Source organism: Pleurodeles waltl, chromosome 9 (assembly GCF_031143425.1).
Source record: "Pleurodeles waltl isolate 20211129_DDA chromosome 9, aPleWal1.hap1.20221129, whole genome shotgun sequence".
Taxonomy (NCBI): domain Eukaryota; kingdom Metazoa; phylum Chordata; class Amphibia; order Caudata; family Salamandridae; genus Pleurodeles; species Pleurodeles waltl.
This window is the reverse complement of record NC_090448.1, coordinates 16843302-16859916: the sequence shown is the minus strand read 5'-3', so window position 1 is coordinate 16859916 and position 16615 is coordinate 16843302. Positions and strand designations below refer to the sequence as shown.

Sequence of the window (16615 nt, the reverse complement as noted above, 5' to 3'; positions counted from 1 at the left end):
CAGCTCAGGACACCTTAGGGGCTGTCCTGACTGGCCAGTGACTCCTCCTTGTTGCTTTCTTTGTTCCCTCCAGCCTTGCCGCCAAAAGTGGGGGCCGTGGCCGGAGGGGGCGGGCAACTCCACTAAGCTGGAGTGCCCTGCTGGGCTGTGACAAAGGGGTGAGCCTTTGAGGCTCACCGCCAGGTGTTACAGCTCCTGCCTGGGGGAGGTGTTAGCATCTCCACCCAGTGCAGGCTTTGTTACTGGCCTCAGAGTGACAAAGGCACTCTCCCCATGGGGCCAGCAACATGTCTCTAGTGTGGCAGGCTGCTGGAACTAGTCAGCCTACACAGATAGTCGGTTAAGTTTCAGGGGGCACCTCTAAGGTGCCCTCTGTGGTGTATTTTACAATAAAATGTACACTGGCATCAGTGTGCATTTATTGTGCTGAGAAGTTTGATACCAAACTTCCCAGTTTTCAGTGTAGCCATTATGGTGCTGTGGAGTTCGTGTTTGACAGACTCCCAGACCATATACTCTTATGGCTACCCTGCACTTACAATGTCTAATGTTTTGTTTAGACACTGTAGGGGTACCATGCTCATGCACTGGTACCCTCACCTATGGTATAGTGCACCCTGCCTTAGGGCTGTAAGGCCTGCTAGAGGGGTGTCTTACCTATACTGCATAGGCAGTGAGAGGCTGGCATGGCACCCTGAGGGGAGTGCCATGTCGACTTACTCGTTTTGTCCTCACCAGCACACACAAGCTGGCAAGCAGTGTGTCTGTGCTGAGTGAGAGGTCTCCAGGGTGGCATAAGACATGCTGCAGCCCTTAGAGACCTTCCTTGGCATCAGGGCCCTTGGTACTAGAAGTACCAGTTACAAGGGACTTATCTGGATGCCAGGGTCTGCCAATTGTGGATACAAAAGTACAGGTTAGGGAAAGAACACTGGTGCTGGGGCCTGGTTAGCAGGCCTCAGCACACTTTCAATTGTAAACATAGCATCAGCAAAGGCAAAAAGTCAGGGGGCAACCATGCCAAGGAGGCATTTCCTTACAATCAGCAAAGGCAAAAAGTCAGGGGGCAACCATGCCAAGGAGGCATTTCCTTACAGGAAGCCTCCACGTTTCCTAAGAATGCTGTGAGGAGCAACCGTGCCTGGCACTGCACCACCACATTGGTGTCCTTGACGTATTTTACATGTTCTGTTTCCAGACACACTTTCAAGACTTGTGTAACCGCAACTTGTCTGTCTTGGAATGTCCAAACACAATGATTTCAAAATTCATCAAGGGTGGCCAGGAAGATCTTGCTGGCCATGCTCCAGAGCAGTGCTTCCGTACCTTCTCAGACTCATATCCCACTTTCGAGAACTACAAACCCTTGACACACACAGCATGAATGCTCACGAGGCAGGTGAATTTTTGTTTTTTGTTTTTATAATATAAATAAAGCATTGTGGAGCAGCGCACTGTCATATATATGCAGCACAGTTTCCATTGAAGTGGCGACTAGACCTGCACAGACCTACAGTTTTACTGATAAAACTATATTGCACACAAATGTGGTGTGGAAATCGGAGTTGAGTGAATATTTATCATTTGGGCATCACTAGGTAGAGTGTCTTGATTAGTTTTGATTGTTTCCTTCCATCACACTTCAGATGTACAACAAATGACCTTCACTTTTGCTTTCCTAACTGCCGAAGGTGCACTATCGATTTAAAGGTATTGACATTTTGTCGTGAGTTAAAAAAATGACACCCAACAGTCCTTCCTTCCACACACTCTGTACCCCAGCAAGACTGTCTCATAATTCACTTTACTTTTCGTTCTCTAACTGTAAACTGAGAGGAGTTTGTAAATAACAATCCCAATGTTAAAAGAAATAAGCAGCGATTTGTCAGGTGACGTAGCCTGAGATTTGAGCTCTATCTTTAAAGCGCAGCAAACCTGACAGGGTGAGGGCAGAATTTAAAGCCATATCTACTTACTGTTTGGACCTTTCAGGACCCACTAAAATAGGCTTTCGAACTGACCCACAGTTTGGGAAACACTGTTCCAGAGGGCATGTGTGTATCATCCCACCGGGAAACCTGCGCTCAAGAAGCTCAAGGCCAAGGTAGCTGTACTTTCCCCAAAAGCAACAATACATTTTGGTTGCCTCTGGAAGTGCTGCACAGGTCTCTTTACAAGTAGATGTGAGAAGCCAGAAAGCTTTCCGGAGTCAGGTCATGGGTCAGATTGGGAAGCCAGTTCAGTCTCAGTTAAGTGTCAAGTCCACCGGCATTTTGCAGATCTAGTTAGAAGTCAGCAGTAGTATAGTCTAGGGGGGAAAGTTGTGCCCCTACTCATTCTTGAGGAGATTTTGAAGCCTTTGAAGAGCTTCAGAAACCCATCCAAACAAAGCCTCTATCCTCCTGTGCTGCTGAGGGAAGAGGCTTGAGATCCTGCTGATCGCATAACCCGATACAGGTCTGGCGCAGCTCAGAATCTGTGTAGAAGAACAAGGAAAGAAAGGAACGGAGGCCAGCATCCAGGGGCGGTGCCTATATGTGGTTCCATGCTAGCATCCAGGGGCAGTGTCTATATGTGGTTCCACGCTAGCATCCAGGGGCGGTGCCTATATGTGGTTCCACGCCAGCATCCAGGGGCGGTGCCTATATGTGGTTCCACGCCAGCATCCAGGGGCGGTGCCTATATGTGGTTCAACGATATAAAGAAAAGAAAGGGGTCTACCCTAATAACCCTACTATACCTGGGTAGAGTATCTGTAATCCACAAACACAAATGGTACAATAGTAGGGACAGATCCGAATATTGAATAACTCACAATGAGCTTCTAAATTGGTCATTGACAGTGTACTATATTTACAACAAAGTTATTCTTTATTTTTTTGGACGTACCATAGGGGTGGGAATGAGGAGGGCGGAGGGCATGCTGAGTGGAAAGGGAAAGAAGCAATGTGGTCAACATGAAATCTACAACCGAAGGAAAACAGCAGGAAAAGTGTTGAACAGAAACTAAAAAATACAGAGATACTTTACCAATGCAATACCCTCTGACTGACGGAAGCACATTCTACAAAACATTTCATTTATTTTCTTATAAATACAAATTTACTAGTTTTAATAGTACAGTGTTCTATAAAGCATATTTAAGCTAGCAATATTTGAAATATATTTAAAAATGCTGTATGGAGCCATCGCACAGGGAGCCCGACCCGCTCGACAGGCCCTGTCGGCAGGAACCACTGGTGTTTTATGTACGCGGCCGCCTTGGGGGTCACATGGTATTACTGACGCATGCAACGGAGTAGAAGGACAGCCACATGTGCACAACAAGGAGCGATCAGTCTGTCTGTGAACCAATGCTTCAGGGGGTGAGGAAGCCCCTCACCATAGCAGTGCATACAGATCTGCTTTCAGGGTAACAGATACCAGGAAACAGATTCATTCCTTATCAAGCAATTATCTATCTACACTTGACAATGAAAATGTCACTTACCCAGTGTACATCTGTTCGTGGCATCAGTCGCTGGAGATTCACATGTTCTGCATAGCTCGCCATCTGGTGTTGGGTCGGAGTGTTACAAGTTGTTTTTCTTCGAAGAAGTCTTTCGAGTCACGGGACCGAGTGACTCCTCCTTCTGTCTCCATTGCCCATGGGCGTCGACTCCATCTTCGATTGTTTTCCCCGCAGAGGGTGAGGTAGGAGTTGTGTTGTAGTAATAGTGCCCATGCAATGGAGTGACTAAGTATGTACCTATTTAAGGTTAAAATAATATATATACAAATGTACAAAGTTGAAGCTAACTTCCAAACTGTTACAGGCTCCCGGGGAGGTGGGTGGGCACATGTGAATCTCCAGCGACTGATGCCACGAACAGATGTACACTGGGTAAGTGACATTTTCAGTTCGATGGCATCTGTCGCTGTAGATACACATGTTCTGCATAGACTAGTAAGCAGTTATCTCCCCAAAAGCAGTGGCTCAGCCTGTAGGAATGGAAGTGGTTTGAAATAATGTTCTTAACACGACTTGACCTACTGTGGCTTGCTGTGCGGATAACACGTCTACACAGTAGTGCTTGGTGAACGTGTGTGGCGTAGACCATGTGGCTGCCTTACATATTTCTTGCATTGGGATGTTTCCTAGAAAGGCCATGGTAGCACCTTTTTTTCTGGTTGAGTGTGCCCTTGGTGTAATGGGCAGTTGTCGTTTTGCTTTAAGGTAGCAGATTTGGATGCATTTAACTATCCATCTGGCTATACCTTGTTTTGATATTGGGTTTCCTGCATGAGGTTTTTGGAATGCAATAAATAGTTGTTTAGTCTTTCTGATGTTTTTCGTTCTGTCAATGTAGTACATTAATGCTCTTTTGACATCTAATGTATGTAGTGCCCTCTCAGCTACGGAATCTGGCTGTGGGAAGAACACTGGTAGTTCCACTGTTTGATTTAGGTGGAACGGTGAAACAACCTTTGGTAAAAATTTAGGATTAGTCCTTAGGACGACTTTATTTTTGTGTAGTTGTATAAAAGGTTCTTGTATTGTAAACGCCTGAATTTCGCTTACTCTTCTTAGAGATGTAATGGCGATGAGAAATGCAACCTTCCAGGTTAGGAACTGTATTTCGCAAGAGTGCATGGGTTCAAAAGGTGGACCCATGAGTCTTGTTAAGACAACATTTAAGTTCCATGAAGGAACAGGTGGTGTTCTTGGTGGTATAATTCTTTTAAGGCCTTCCATGAATGCTTTAATGACTGGTATCCTGTATAGGGAAGTTGAATAGGTAGTCTGCAGGTATGCAGATATTGCCGCAAGGTGTATTTTAATGGAAGAGAAAGCTAGGTTAGATTTTTGTAAGTGAAGCAAGTAACCCACTACATGTTTTGGGGTTGCGTGTAATGGTTGGATTTGATTAATATGGCAGTAGCAAACAAACCTCTTCCATTTACTTGCATAGCAGTGCCTGGTGGATGGCCTTCTTGCTTGTTTTATTACTTCCATACATTCTTGGGTAAGTTGTAAGTGGCCGAATTCTAGGATTTCAGGAGCCAGATTGCTAGATTCAGCGATGCTGGATCTGGGTGTCTGATTTTTTGGTTGTGCTGTGTCAACAGATCTGGCCTGTTGGGCAATTTGATGCAGGGTACCACTGATAGGTCTAGCAGCGTTGTGTACCAGGGTTGCCTTGCCCAAGTTGGTGCTATCAATATGAGTTTGAGTTTGCTTTGACTGAGTTTGTTTACCAGGTAAGGAAGGAGAGGGAGAGGAGGAAAAGCGTAAGCAAATATCCCTGACCAGTTCATCCATAGGGCATTGCCTTGGGATTGTTTGTGTGGGTACCTGGATGCGAAGTTTTGGCATTTTGCGTTCTCCCTTGTCGCAAACAAGTCTATCTGAGGTGTTCCCCAGAGTTTGAAATAAGTGTTCAGAATTTGGGTGTGAATTTCCCATTCGTGGACCTGTTGGTGATCTCGAGAGAGATTGTCTGCAAGTTGATTCTGGATCCCTGGAATAAACTGCGCTATTAGGCGAATGTGGTTGTGAATTGCCCATCGCCATATCTTCTGTGCTAGAAGGCTCAACTGCGTTGTGTGTTCCCCCCTGTTTGTTTAGATAATACATTGTTGTCATGTTGTCTGTTTTGACAAGAATGTATTTGTGAGTTATAATTGGTTGGAAAGCCCTTAATGCTTGAAAAACTGCTAGCATTTCTAGGTGATTTATATGCAGTTTTGTTTGATGTACGTTCCATTGTCCTTGTATGCTGTGTTGATCGAGGTGTGCTCCCCACCCTGTCATGGAAGCATCTGTTATTACGCATTGTGGCACTGGGTCTTGGAATGGCCGCCCTTTGTTTAAATTTATACTGTTCCACCATAGAAGCGAGAGGTAAGTTTGGCGGTCTATTAACACCAGATCTAGAAGGTGACCCTGTGCTTGTGACCATTGTGATGCTAGGCACTGTTGTAAGGGCCTCATGTGTAGTCTTGCGTTCGGGACAATGGCTATGCAGGAAGACATCATGCCTAGGCGTTGTAATATCATCTTTGCTTGTATTGTTTGTGTTGGATACATGCGTTGTATGATCTTGTTGAAATTTTGAATTCTTTGTGGACTTGGAGTGGCTACTCCTTTTGTTGTGTCTATTATGGCTCCCAGGTATTGTTGTACTTTGCACGGCAAAATGTTGGATTTTGCAAAGTTGACGGTGAAACCTAGTTTGTAGAGGGTTTGTATGATTTGATTTGTGTGTTGTAAGCACTTTGTTAGTGAATTGGTTTTGATTAGCCAGTCGTCTAGATACGGGAATACATGTATTTGCTGCCTTCTGATGTGTGCAGCCACTACTGCTAGACATTTTGTAAAGACTCTTGGTGCGGTTGTTAAACCAAAAGGCAATACTTTGAATTGGTAATGTATTCCCTTGAATACGAACCTTAGGTATTTCCTGTGCGAGGGATGTATTGGTATGTGGAAATACGCGTCTTTGAGGTCTAAGGTTGTCATGTAGTCCTGTAGTTTTAGCAATGGTAACACCTCTTGTAGCGTGACCATGTGAAAGTGGTCTGATTTGATGTAGGTGTTTAGTATTCTGAGGTCTAGGATTGGTCTCAGTGTTTTGTCCTTTTTTGGTATTAAGAAGTACAGTGAATAGACTCCTGTGTTTGTGTGTTTGGTACTAATTCGATTGCATTCTTTTGCAATAGTGCTTGAACTTCTATTTCCAGGAGTTCGGAATGTTGTTTTGATAAATTCTGTGCTTTTGGTGGTATGTTTGGAGGGAATTGTAGGAATTCTATGCAATAACCATGTTGGATAATTGCTAAGACCCAAGTGTCTGTAGTTATTTCCTCCCATGCTTGGTAATACGGACCTATTCTTCCCCCCACTGGTGTTGTGTGGAGGGGATGAGTGACATGTGAGTCACTGCTTGGTTGTAGGGGTTTTGGGGCTTTGAAATTTTCCTCTATTCCTAGGGAATTGCCCTCCTCTGTATTGGCCCCGAAAGCCTCCCCTGTACTGTCCCTGGTAGCTGGACGGTGTTGCCTGCGAGGTGCTGGCTTGTGTGGCCTGACCCCGAAACCCCCCTCTAAAGGGTGTCTTGCGGAAGGTGCTGTAAGTGCCTCTGCTCTGCGGGGAGTAGAGTGCGCCCATGGCTTTAGCAGTGTCAGTGTCTTTTTTAAGTTTTTCGATTGCCGTGTCAACTTCTGGTCCGAACAGTTGTTTTTCGTTGAATGGCATATTGAGCACTGCCTGCTGTATCTCTGGTTTGAACCCAGACGTTCTTAGCCATGCGTGCCTTCTAATGGTCACAGATGTATTAATTGTTCTTGCAGCTGTGTCTGCTGCGTCCATAGAAGATCGTATCTGGTTATTTGATATGTTCTGCCCTTCCTCAACCACCTGCTTTGCCCTCTTTTGTAGTTCCTTGGGAAGATGCTCGATGAGGTGTTGCATCTCATCCCAATGGGCTCTGTCATAGCGCGCAAGTAGTGCTTGAGAGTTAGCGATGCGCCACTGGTTTGCAGCTTGTACTGCGACTCTTTTCCCAGCTGCATCGAACTTGCGTCTCTCTTTATCTGGGGGTGGTGCATCCCCAGATGTGTGGGAGTTGGCTCTTTTCCGAGCTGCTCCTACTACGACGGAATCTGGTGGCAGCTGTGTGGTGATGAAAACAGGGTCTGTAGGAGGTGCCTTATACTTCTTTTCCACCCTTGGCGTTATTGCCCTACTTTTGACCGGCTCCTTGAATATTTCCTTTGCGTGCCGAAGCATACCTGGCAGCATAGGCAGGCTTTGGTAGGAGCTGTGGGTGGAGGAGAGGGTGTTGAATAAAAAGTCATCCTCGACTTGTTCTGAGTGGAGGTTTACGTTGTGGAATTGTGCTGCTCTAGCCACCACTTGAGAGTATGCTGAGCTGTCTTCTGGTGGTGAGGGCTTTGTTGGATATGCCTCCGGACTGTTGTCCGACACTGGGGCGTCATATAAGTCCCAAGTATCCTGGTCACCTTGGCTCATGGTGGTGTGAGCCGGGGAATGTGACGGAGTTTGCGCTGGTGAGACGTTAATTACAGGTGGAGGAGAGGGTGGCGGAGTCACCTTTTTCACCATTTTTGTTTGTGGCGCCTGGTCTGTTTGAAACTCCAGTCTCCTTTTTCTCCTAATAGGGGGAAGGGTGCTTATTCTTCCCGTTCCCTGCTGTATGAAAATACGTTTTTGCGTATGGTCCACTTCGGTGGATTGCAGCTCTTCCTCAAACCTATGCTTTCGCATCTGAGAGGACAGTGATTGTTCCTCTGTATAAGAGCCTGGACCTGGGTCGGTTACGGGTTGTTTCGGCACCAAAACCCTGCCTGTATCTCTTTTCGGCTCCGAGGTGGCTTTTTTCTTTTTTGGCGTCGAAACCTCTCGGCGTCGATCTTCGTCGGTGCCGCTGTCTCGGCGTCGAGCCGCTTCTACACCGCTATCTCGGTGTCGTTGCTTTTCTCCAGCACTTTCTCGATCCCGAGAAGGCTGCGTGCCGGTGTCTCGACCGGAGTCGGACGATCTTGGCACTGTTTTGGCCTTTTTCGGTGCCGATGGTCGGTCACCGAATTTAAGGGTGGAGCCATGGCCTGGTGGCAGTGGCGTCCCCTGGGCCTTGTCACTTTTCTTCTGTGTTGTTTTCGACGTCTTACTCACGGTTCTTTGATCGTCGAATTCCTCGGAGTCCGATTCGTGGATCGAAAAGGTTTCTTCTTCCTCTTGTTCCTCGAACTCTCGGTGTGCTGTCGGCGTGGACGCCATCTGAAGTCTCCTGGCTCGACGGTCACGGAGTGTCTTTCGGGACCGGAACGCACGACAGGCCTCGCAAGTCTCTCCACTGTGCTCAGGCGACAGGCACAGGTTACAGACCAAATGTTGGTCTGTATACGGGTATTTGTTGTGGCATTTGGGACAAAAACGGAACGGGGTCCGTTCCATCGACGTTGTTCGACACGCGGTCGGGCCGACCAGGCCCCGACGGGGGATCGAAAACTACCCCGAAGGGCACCGGAGCGCGTAGATCTTCGATGCGGTGTTGACTCTAACTACACCGATCCCGAACGCAACAATACCGACGAAAATCTTCCGATATTAACTAACTTTCCGTTCCGAAACTCGGAGCGACAGGAACACGTCCGAACCCGATGGCGGAAAGAAAACAATCGAAGATGGAGTCGACGCCCATGCGCAATGGAGACAGAAGGAGGAGTCACTCGGTCCCGTGACTCGAAAGACTTCTTCGAAGAAAAACAACTTGTAACACTCCGACCCAACACCAGATGGCGAGCTATGCAGAACATGTGTATCTACAGCGACAGATGCCATCGAACACAACATTACCTAAAAGTGTAGCGGCTAGGTCTAATTTTTGGAGATTTCAGAGCCGCATACAGATTTAAAAATAGTGGCATAAAACAATAAAAGCAAAGGAGTACCCCGTAAGCCCAAATAAGACCTGGGTGAAGTATTACACCAAACAACAACTCATAGGGTATCAACAGCAGCATATACTCAGACACATCGTGTGCAAAGACATTTGAATACATTATGGAAGTTTTAATTCTGGCACATGAACTACTAAATACTTTCCAGCTGCTTAGAATCTGTTTTACTTTGCGTTGTTTTTTCCGTCTTTTCATGAGCACAATGTATTCACTTTGAACATACATCTGGAGTGTGTGTTCATGTGCAACACTGCTTTTCGATAACCTTGGTTATACTTCGCAAAATATACTTATTTCTTGATCCTTCGGTGCCATATTGTTTTTCGTCATAAGATTTTAAGTTTTCTATAATCATCTCGCTATTGATACTTTATGAGACATTGTTGTTTGCTATAATAAAACAATATCTGGCCCCAAGCACCAGGGTACTGACCATGGACAACATTGCAGTCAAAGACTCGAGAAATACTTCAGGTTTCTGAGGTTTGATAATTCACGTCTCCAGCTCAGTTAAATTAAGATGGTAACACTGCCCCTGATGCCTCCATGTGCAGTCTCTGCAATAATCAACTACCTTGTGCTGTTTAGATGCCCAAGAACAGACGAAGGAGTTAACCCACTGGGCAGCTAGTGCATGGTCATAACTAAGGCATCCCATGGTCTGCGGTCACCTCTGCCACACACCCAAGAGCCAAACCTCTCTGCAACTCCCAAAACAGCCCTAGAGAGTTCCAGCAGGATGGCGGGCTTTAAAAATAAATATATCACACGTTAGGCCTCTCATGAATTTGGCAGTGCGAGTCCACCAGAATACAAAAGTACACGATTTGCAAAATAACAGGGGAGAGGATGTGACGTTACGGCCAGGGATGTTGTAACTTGGAACTGAGGAACCAGGTTGAAGTCTCAGCATTAGCTCAACATCCTATAATTCTGGGCAAATCACTTAATTTGCTTGTGCCTTAAAAAATGAATAATCTTGCATAATCTAACTGGTGGTCATGTAAAGTGCTTCAATACCTTTGGGTTCGCACAACATAAAACTACAAATAGATTCTATCTATGACCACTATACTAAACCCTAGAGCAGTGGTCTTGAAAGAAAGGTTCACAGGCCACCAGTGGCCCGGCAGACCTTTCTTTGCAGTCCACTGATCTTCTACAACTTCTGCTAAACACGGAGAAAGCTGCTCCGGTGTCGTCGTTGGCTAAATATGCTAGCTGTGCAACATCATTGTGTGATACTGGGCTTTGTTTCTATTATCAGATCACTGTGTTTTACGAGCAGGGCTGCCCTGTTCATAGAACAAGCAGAAATGACTCTAGAAACAAAGCCTAGAACCCAGAAAGACAAGCCGATGTTGCAAAGGCACCTTTTGTGCTCTTTTAGTTATGGGTTTGGTTTCTAAGGCCATTTCAGCTTGTACTTTTGGCAAGGTAGCCTTGCTCATTGGTGAAAACTAAGAAAGTACTTCAAAAATTATGGGAAATGTGGTTGTGAATACAATGGGACAACTCCAGCAAGTGTGGGGAAGGCTCGTAGACAGGTAGTTAAAAAACAAAATATATATATATATATATATATATATATATTCTGTTGGTCTCATAACCTGCAGGTACCTGGATATAATATGCAATGCACACATTAAATGAAAAATGAGTGCAAGTGAAACTAATCTGTGGAAGTGCATGGTTTTGGTGGGAAAGCTCAGTTAAGGTAATCGCCACAGAATTCACCTCTGTATGTGGAACTCAAGAACCATCAGGTTACAGCCTGGTTGGTGCCCTGGGGCAATGTGATGTGCATATAAAATGCTACAAGGTCCCTTCTTTTGACCGAGCACTGAACAGGAGTCTTTATTTTAAAGATATATTCCACACCGTATAACATAACCTAACAATTTAAAATATGTACAGGCAACACAGAGTAAATGACAAGCTGCTGAAAGAGAGATTTTAAAGTAAGCGATTTCTAGTTATCTTTTGAAAATACATGTTTTTCTGTCCTGGTAATCCCTCGCCCTTCCCGCCTCCTTGGAGATCAATGTGGCCCTTGGCCACACCACAGACTGTACATTTTGCCCCCAAGAAAATGTGAGCACCCGTGCTCTGATGCTTCAAAATAACTGGATCCACCTCATATAGCGGGACACCGGACACAGAAGGACTCCGGACACAGCTTTCAGGCAGCTTTGCGTCTTCTTTTGGGGGTAAAGTTGACTCTCTGGGATTAAACTAACTGCAAAGTTGGGGCTTATTCAGGAGACCTAGAGTGTAGAGCATAATTGTATTGTTTTTACTCACCCAATTCCTTCTCCGAAAAGGAGTCTCTGCTAGGGGAAGATTCTCCTCTCTGAGGAACCTTCACCCCACTACGCAACACCCGTTCCAGAAAGCCTCTGCCCTCCCGGAGCCGCTCCACGGATGTAGGGACCATCCTGAAATAAAACAGGTTGTTGGTATAGAAGAAATTCACTGTGTTCGTCAGGTCAAAAAGAATCCTAGGTACCCCCTTTTAAGAGATGGACATAGTAAATAAACTGTTAGATACATGAACAGAAGCTGTTTAGAGCGCACTGCAGTATTTGCATACATTTTGATACCAGAGTTTATTAAAAATATTTTAAGCCTGATAAGGAGGGGGTAGTATTTTACATCCCTGAATTTTAAATCGAGCTTTACACATCAGAAAGAATATGATGAATAAAAGAACAAGGAAAATAATAATTTGGGTCACTCGCCTAGCACACGACCAATGGGGCTGCAGACTGGTGCCTTAAATAATTACTGTACTTCAACAACTTATTGGTTCTTCTGTATTCCTCCTGAGTGAGAAGTTAAGAGACTGCCTAGCTGATATTAGAATACAGACCCTATATATTATTACATCTGAAGTCTGGTGTTTTCAGCCAGAGCAGACTGCTTCCAGGAAAATAAGTCTGGCAACTGTTACCCCATCGAAATCTATTTCAAACCAGCTTGGAATCGTCCTCTAGGCGCATTAACATGAAGGCGCATGGCTACCAGCTGGGCTCAATGAATAGTTTTCAATGGACCCTCGGATTCTAGTGTTTCATTTTACTTCCAATTGTGAAAAGCTTATGAACCCAGAAGTAGGATTAACATTATGATTTTTGCACCACTTTATGGCCCATTTCACACGGCTACTCTCCTCCAGTCGCATACAAAGAAACACATGAGAACCTGAGGCGGACGTTATCTGAACAATGTTGCAGGAAGCCAACCTTCCTGCATAAACATGCATCCGGTGCTTGTAACCCGCCTGCCCAAATACCCCCAAGTTATTTGACAAATATCAGTGTCCCTTAAGAGTGACCATGTGAAAATATTCTGAAAGAGTGTATTGATTTAGGGGCCTGAGATCCAAAATGGGTCTGAGTGACCCTTCCTTATTTTTTGGAATAACCAAGTGCAGTGAGTTTACTCCTGTTCTGTGAAATTGGGATGGTACCCTTTCTATGGCCCCTTTTAGAAGAAGAGACTGTACAATACCGTCGAATATAGGAAAAACTGGGAACAAGACTCAGACCGGAGCGAGTCGAAGACAGCTGAAAATTAAACGTCTGGTGGAGAGAAAACAATCTAACAAAGGACTCGATTGCCACGCGTAGTAAAACAACTTGCAACACTCCGGACCCACCACTAGATGGCAGGAGAATGCAGAACATATGTATCAGCAGCCACAAATGCCATTGAACATTGTTTTACAGTGTGCAAGGGACAGGTCAACTCCCCAAAACGACTTGATTCGAGTCCTGTATGACTATTGCACACAAACTGGCAGATCCTCATCAGATTTGGCTTTGGTGCCTGGATTTGAGCAACGACTAATGCCTGCAGTGACTGCACGCCGATCAACCTGAAGCCAAGACAAGCCTTGAGGTGAAACCCTACACTGGCAAGTAACGGAAGCTCTGCAATGAGACTGGTCCAAGGTGAAAGTTCAGCCCCAGTCTTGTTTGAGATCTGGGAGTCGCAGGAGTCATTCCATGGGTTGGCAATGTTCTCCCCAGACGTTTTTTTTCAACTTGAGGACATCCTCTTCATCCAACAGTCCCAGGTCTGTAACAGACACTTCTCTTCGGCCATGGAATAGGGCGCCCTCTGCTGCTTCTCTTTGCTTTTAGGGCACTTGTTAAGAAGGCCCAATAACACAACACTTAACTCCTCTCAGTTTTATGATCTTTAGGCAAACACAAATTGCAGACCCTGTAGGTAGGTGTCCTGTGCCACTTTGGGGTGGCAGGTGGGGCAGAATAAAAATGAAGTATTTTCCATGACTTCAAGGAATTAGAAGAGGCCTAGGGAGAACGATGAACCCCAGGGATGCATCCTCCGACTAACGTGGTCAAAGCCCAACAGAAAAAAAAAACTGGCATATTTCCACTCTTTTTTGATGTTTGCCAGGTGGTTTACTCCCAGTCTGTGCTGCTTCTTATCTGTTCTTTGGCATGGAGCTCTGGAACTTTGCTTATGAACCCAGTATCAGAGGAAAAAAAAAAATTGGAAGTTGGGAACCACGCACTGTGAGTTACCTGTGATGTCATAGGGGGCTGGTACTGCCCAACATGCCCGCTCCAAAAACAAACACCGGGTGTAAAGAAATGGCTCCCTGTTGCAGTTACCCCCCACTTTTTGCCTGATACTGATGCTGACTTGACTGAGAAGTGTGCTGGGACCCTGCTAACCAGGCCCCAGCACCAGTGTTCCTTCACCTAAAATGTACCATTGTATCCACAATTGGCACACCCTGGCATTCAGATAAGTCCCTTGTAACTGGTACTTCTAGTACCAAGGGCCCTGATGCCAAGGAAGGTCTCTAAGGGCTGCAGCATGTCTTATGCCACCCTAGAGACCCCTCACTCAGCACAGACACACTGCTTACAAGCCTGTGTGTGCTAGTGAGAACAAAATGAGTAAGTCGACATGGCACTCCCCTCAGGGTGCCATGCCAGCCTCTCACTGCCTATGCAGTATAGGTAAGACACCCCTCTAGCAGGCCTTACAGCCCTAAGGCAGGGTGCACTATACCATAGGTGAGGGTACCAGTGCATGAGCACTGTGCCCCTACAGTGTCTAAACAAAACCTTAGACATTGTAAGTGCAGGGTAGCCATAAGAGTATATGGTCTGGGAGTCTGTCAAACACGAACTCCACAGCACCATAATGGCTACACTGAAAACTGGGAAGTTTGGTATCAAACTTCTCAGCACAATAAATGCACACTGATGCCAGTGTACATTTTATTGTAAAATACACCACAGAGGGCACCTTAGAGGTGCCCCCTGAAACTTAACCGACTATCTGTGTAGGCTGACTAGTTTTAGCAGCCTGCCACAAACCGAGACATGTTGCTGGCCCCATGGGGAGAGTGCCTTTGTCACTCTGAGGCCAGTAACAAAGCCTGCACTGGGTGGAGATGCTAACACCTCTCCCAGGCAGGAATTGTCACACCTGGCGGTGAGCCTCAAAGGCTCACCTCCTTTGTGCCAACCCAGCAGGACACTCCAGCTAGTGGAGTTGCCCGCCCCCTCCGGCCAGGCCCCACTTTTGGCGGCAAGGCCGGAGAAAATAATGAGAAAAACAAGGAGGAGTCACTGGCCAGTCAGGACAGCCCCTAAGGTGTCCTGAGCTGAAGTGACTCTAACTTTTAGAAATCCTCCATCTTGCAGATGGAGGATTCCCCCAATAGGGTTAGGATTGTGACCCCCTCCCCTTGGGAGGAGGCACAAAGAGGGTGTACCCACCCTCAGGGCTAGTAGCCATTGGCTACTAACCCCCCAGACCTAAACACGCCCTTAAATTTAGTATTTAAGGGCTACCCTGAACCCTAGAAAATTAGATTCCTGCAACAAGAAGGACTGCCCAGCTGAAAACCCCTGCAGCGGAAGACCAGAAGACGACAACTGCCTTGGCTCCAGAAACTCACCGGCCTGTCTCCTGCCTTCCAAAGATCCTGCTCCAGCGACGCCTTCCGAAGGGACCAGCGACCTCGACATCCTCTGAGGACTGCCCCTGCTTCGAAAAGACAAGAAACTCCCGAGGACAGCGGACCTGCTCCAAGAAAAGCTGCAACTTTGTTTCCAGCAGCTTTAAAGAACCCTGCAAGCTCCCCGCAAGAAGCGTGAGACTTGCAACACTGCACCCGGCGACCCCGACTCGGCTGGTGGCGATCCAACACCTCAGGAGGGACCCCAGGACTACTCTGATACTGTGAGTACCAAAACCTGTCCCCCCTGAGCCCCCACAGCGCCGCCTGCAGAGGGAATCCCGAGGCTTCCCCTGACCGCGACTCTTGGAATCCCAAGTCCCGACGCCTGGGAGAGACCCTGCACCCGCAGCCCCCAGGACCTGAAGGACCGGACTTTCACTGGAGAAGTGACCCCCAGGAGTCCCTCTCCCTTGCCCAAGTGGAGGTTTCCCCGAGGAATCCCCCCCTTGCCTGCCTGCAGCGCTGAAGAGATCCCGAGATCTCTCATAGACTAACATTGAAAACCCGACGCTTGTTTCTACACTGCACCCGGCCGCCCCCGCGCCGCTGAGGGTGAAATTTCTGTGTGGACTTGTGTCCCCCCCGGTGCCCTACAAAACCCCCCTGGTCTGCCCTCCGAAGACGCGGGTACTTACCTGCAAGCAGACCGGAACCGGGGCACCCCCTTCTCTCCATTCTAGCCTATGTGTTTTGGGCACCACTTTGAACTCTGCACCTGACCGGCCCTGAGCTGCTGGTGTGGTGACTTTGGGGTTGCTCTGAACCCCCAACGGTGGGCTACCTTGGACCAAGAACTGAACCCTGTAAGTGTCTTACTTACCTGGTAAAACTAACAAATACTTACCTCCCCTAGGAACTGTGAAAATTGCACTAAGTGTCCACTTTTAAAACAGCTATTTGTGAATAACTTGAAAAGTATACATGCAATTTTGATGATTTGAAGTTCCTAAAGTACTTACCTGCAATACCTTTCGAATGAGATATTACATGTGGAATTTGAACCTGTGGTTCTTAAAATAAACTAAGAAAATATATTTTTCTATACAAAAACCTATTGGCTGGATTTGTCTCTGAGTGTGTGTACCTCATTTATTGTCTATGTGTATGTACAACAAATGCTTAACACTACTCCTTGGA

The 16615-nt window shown here is 46.5% G+C and overlaps 1 protein-coding gene and 1 non-coding gene across 10 annotated transcripts in view; both read right to left on the bottom strand.

The window, feature by feature from the left end:
- SETD5 (SET domain containing 5) overlaps positions 1-16615 on the bottom strand; it is a 313379-nt gene that overhangs the window by 32943 nt on the left and 263821 nt on the right. For all 9 annotated transcript variants that reach the window (XM_069206129.1, XM_069206133.1, XM_069206132.1 and 6 more), the window contains one exon: positions 11770-11903. In XM_069206129.1, the coding sequence (XP_069062230.1) occupies positions 11770-11903 (134 nt within the window). The remainder of the gene's footprint in view (positions 1-11769; positions 11904-16615) is intronic.
- On the bottom strand, positions 3175-3314 carry LOC138260610 (small Cajal body-specific RNA 14). Its single transcript, XR_011198915.1, has one exon. It is a non-coding gene; the product is annotated as a small Cajal body-specific RNA 14 (non-coding RNA).